The sequence below is a fragment of the Salvelinus sp. IW2-2015 genome, unplaced genomic scaffold (genome assembly GCF_002910315.2).
Source record: "Salvelinus sp. IW2-2015 unplaced genomic scaffold, ASM291031v2 Un_scaffold4581, whole genome shotgun sequence".
Classification (NCBI taxonomy): Eukaryota; Metazoa; Chordata; class Actinopteri; order Salmoniformes; family Salmonidae; genus Salvelinus; species Salvelinus sp. IW2-2015.
Window position 1 is genome coordinate 14,692 of NW_019945851.1, and position 3,429 is coordinate 18,120.

The following is a 3,429-nucleotide window of genomic DNA, read 5'->3' on the forward strand; positions in this document are numbered from 1 at the left end:
AATATAAAATACATTCATCCAATTAATGTCACAGTAATAATTTCTCTCCCTATAGTTACGTCTCATTCACCGGCCGTTGCTAGGGAAGCTAGCGTTGCTATGCGGGGCTACCAGCTAGTAGGCTAATGGCTGAATTAGCTTGTAGGCTAGCGGACTTTTATAAGTTCATAAAACCTAAAAACACCACATAACATCTTAACAAACATATGTATATTCTCCGGAAACATTACTGTCTTAAATATGGTGCTTTTCCACTCGCTTACCCTCAAAATGAAGATATACAAATGCATTTATGTTGGAGCTTCTGTCTTGCTGTTAGCTCACTTGGTGGACTTCTCTCAACTGCCATGGCGCGAGCCCCATAATAGAAGCAATGTCACAACATTATAACATGCGAGTGGCGGCCTCTAGTCYCCTTACTGGTACTGCACCATACACTGCTAAACGCGTGACAACATGGATAAATGGTCATGTTACAAATACAAGAAGAATTTGAGTTGTGAGCCTCCCAGACCCGTTGTTTATCTAAGAGTTAATAACATAAATTGTGGTTYAATAATATTGCATTGTACTGTATTGCACCCTCTAAACGTTTTCCAAAGATCCCTGGCTGTTTAATCTGTTCTTGCAAGAAATTTTTCATTAACACATTGAAATGTAAATTCCACTTTGGCAACAACTGACCCAGATAATGAAAAGTTGTTGTTATTATTACAGACCCCTTCAATAAATGTTTTAAAAGAGAACATAGGAACAGATGACAATTGTGCCCCCTTGACTGGGTTGAAGACTATACCTCTGTTTTACAAGTATTTGTTACGTCTGATTTCACGACCTCCAACAAATGCCTGCATGTATTTCTTTGACAAAGGTGCGTGAGCTCGAGACTGAGGTGGAGGCCGAGCAYAGAAGAGGTGTAGACGCTGTTAAAGGAGTCCGCAAGTATGAGCGCAGAGTGAAGGAGCTCACTTACCAGGTAAGAGATAGAGAAAGTGCCATCTTCACACACTTGACACTAACAATGACAGGTTTGTGTATACAACTATTGGGGCATTGATTCTTTGATCTTCTCCCACAGACTGAGGAGGATAAGAAGAACGTTAGCAGGCTTCAGGACCTGGTAGATAAGCTGCAGATGAAAGTGAAGGCCTACAAGAGGCATTCTGAGGAAGCGGTGAGTCACAGACTTAGTCAAACACTCTGAAAGCATACAATCAACAACAACAAAAATCCCTATAAAACGTAATGTCTATGTAATGTTAAGTTAAAGTGTTGCTACAGCACACCAGTCAACAATGACTCAATTGATATTGCAAGTAATTGCTGAAGAAATTATACACATTTCTGAGTGCCTCCTATGGGGTTGAATATTAATTTGCTGGTCTAGTGATCGTGCTGAAGGCAAGAATTTGTTCCCTGTTCCGCCACTCACTTCCTCTGCTGTATCATCTATCTCCCTGTATACATTGCTATCCTAAAGCTGTCTTTTTTTGTATATACATATATTTTTTAAATACCTTTAAAAATAGAATATTAATTTGCTACCTGAAGTTTCAAACTTTAAATGCTGATGTTCTGCTCTCCCTCTCTTTTCCTCACGTAGGAGGAAGCAGCAAACCAGCACATGTCTAAGTTCAGGAAGGTTCAGCATGAGCTGGAGGAGGCTGAGGAGCGTGCTGACATCGCTGAGACTCAGGTCAACAAGCTCAGAGCCAAGACCCGTGACTCTGGAAAGGTACAGAACTGCTTCTAAACCTATACCTGACACATGTTCAGATATGACCACATCAACATTAAAAACATGTGGATCTACATACACTTCCTTTGTGACTGTGGACTTATTACTCAGCAAACAGCTTTTTAATACCATAAAAATATTGTACTTTAAATAATGGAGCAATCTGGGATTCCAACAGCAAAAGTGGTCCCCCCGACAAAGCAGTCCGTTTTTMGGGTAAACAGCTGAGGGATGAGACTGGAGAAATGTAACCACTCAAATTCTCAGACTGAGCTATGGATAGAAAGACTGCAAGTTTGTTCTTGCTTAGTCACATTTATTGAATTCAATGYATTCAGCCATCCTCTGCATTTAAGCTGCTTCTTTTTTCAAGGTAATGCTGGTAGATTGCCATTGGAAATAATGACAGCAGTGTGTAAAKATCTGACACTTGCTAAATATGCATGTCAATTTTGAGCCTTACCCCCAGCCGTTTATTTTGTACTTGTATTTATTATGGATCACCATTAGTTCTTGCCAAGGCAACAGCTACTTTCCAGGGTCCGTCAAAATTAAGGCAGTTATACCATTTTAAAAACCATACATTACATTCATAACAGATTTCACAACACACTAAGTGTGTGCCCTGAGGCCCCTACTCTACTACCACACATCTACAACACAAAATCTGTTATTGTGTGTGTATACATGTGCCTGTGCCTATGTTTGTTTTGCTTCACAGTCCCCGTTGTTCCATAAGGTGTATTTTTATCTGTTTTTTAAAATCTGGTTCTACTGCTTGCATCAGTTACCTGATGTCGAATAGAGTTTCATGTAGTCATGGCTCTATGTAGTACTGTTCGCCTCCTATAGTCTGTTCTGTACTGTGACGAGACCACTGGTGGCATGTCTTGTGGGGTATGTATGGGTGTCTGAGCTGTGTGCTAGTAGTTTAAACAGACAGCTTTGTTCTTTCAACATGTCACAATTACAATTAGTAATGAAGTCAATCTCTCCTCCACTTTGAGSCAGGAGAGATTGACATGCATATTATTAATATTTGCTCTCTGTGTACATCCAAGGGCCAGCTGTGCTGCCCTGTTCTGAGCCAATTGAAATGTTCTTAAGGCCCTCTTTGTGGGCCATGACCACACAACTGAACAGTAGTCCAGGTACGACAAAACTAGAACTTGTAGGACCTGCCTTGTTGATAGTGCTGTTAAGAATGTAGAGCAGCGCTTTACAATGGACAGACTTCTCCCCATCTTAGCTACTGTTGTATCAATATGTTTTGACCTTGACAGCATACAATCCAGGGTTACTCCAAGCAGTTTAGTCACCTCAACTTGCTCAATTTCCACATGATTTATWAKAAGATTTAGTTGAGGTTCAGGGTTTAGTAGAATGATTTTTCCCAAATATAATGTTTTTCGTTTTTTAAATATTTAAAATGAACATATTCCTTGCCACCCATTCTGGATCTAAATGAAGCTCTTTGTTAAGTGTTGCAGTCATTTCAGTCACTGTAGTACCTATAGTGTTGAGTCATTTACTCAAAGCCAGTGGTATGTTGATAGTAAAGATTTTATGATGTGATGTCTGACAACACAAGGCAATTCAATGGCTGACAGAGACTGATTTAACTGATATCTTGACAGAAAAGTCAGTGAGAAGATACTTTACTTAAACAACATTTGTTCATTCAAACAAGT

The 3,429-nt window shown here is 39.7% G+C and overlaps 1 protein-coding gene across 1 annotated transcript; it reads left to right on the plus strand.

Moving 5' to 3' along the window:
• Positions 1 to 678: 678 nt before the first annotated feature.
• On the plus strand, positions 679 to 1,754 carry LOC112077453 (myosin-7-like). The gene is made up of 3 exons (XM_024143962.2): positions 679 to 976; positions 1,079 to 1,174; positions 1,604 to 1,754. The coding sequence occupies exons 1-3, from the start codon at positions 845 to 847 to the stop codon at positions 1,751 to 1,753; spliced, it is 378 nt and encodes a 125-aa protein (XP_023999730.1). The 5' UTR covers positions 679 to 844; the 3' UTR covers position 1,754.
• Positions 1,755 to 3,429: the final 1,675 nt, after the last annotated feature.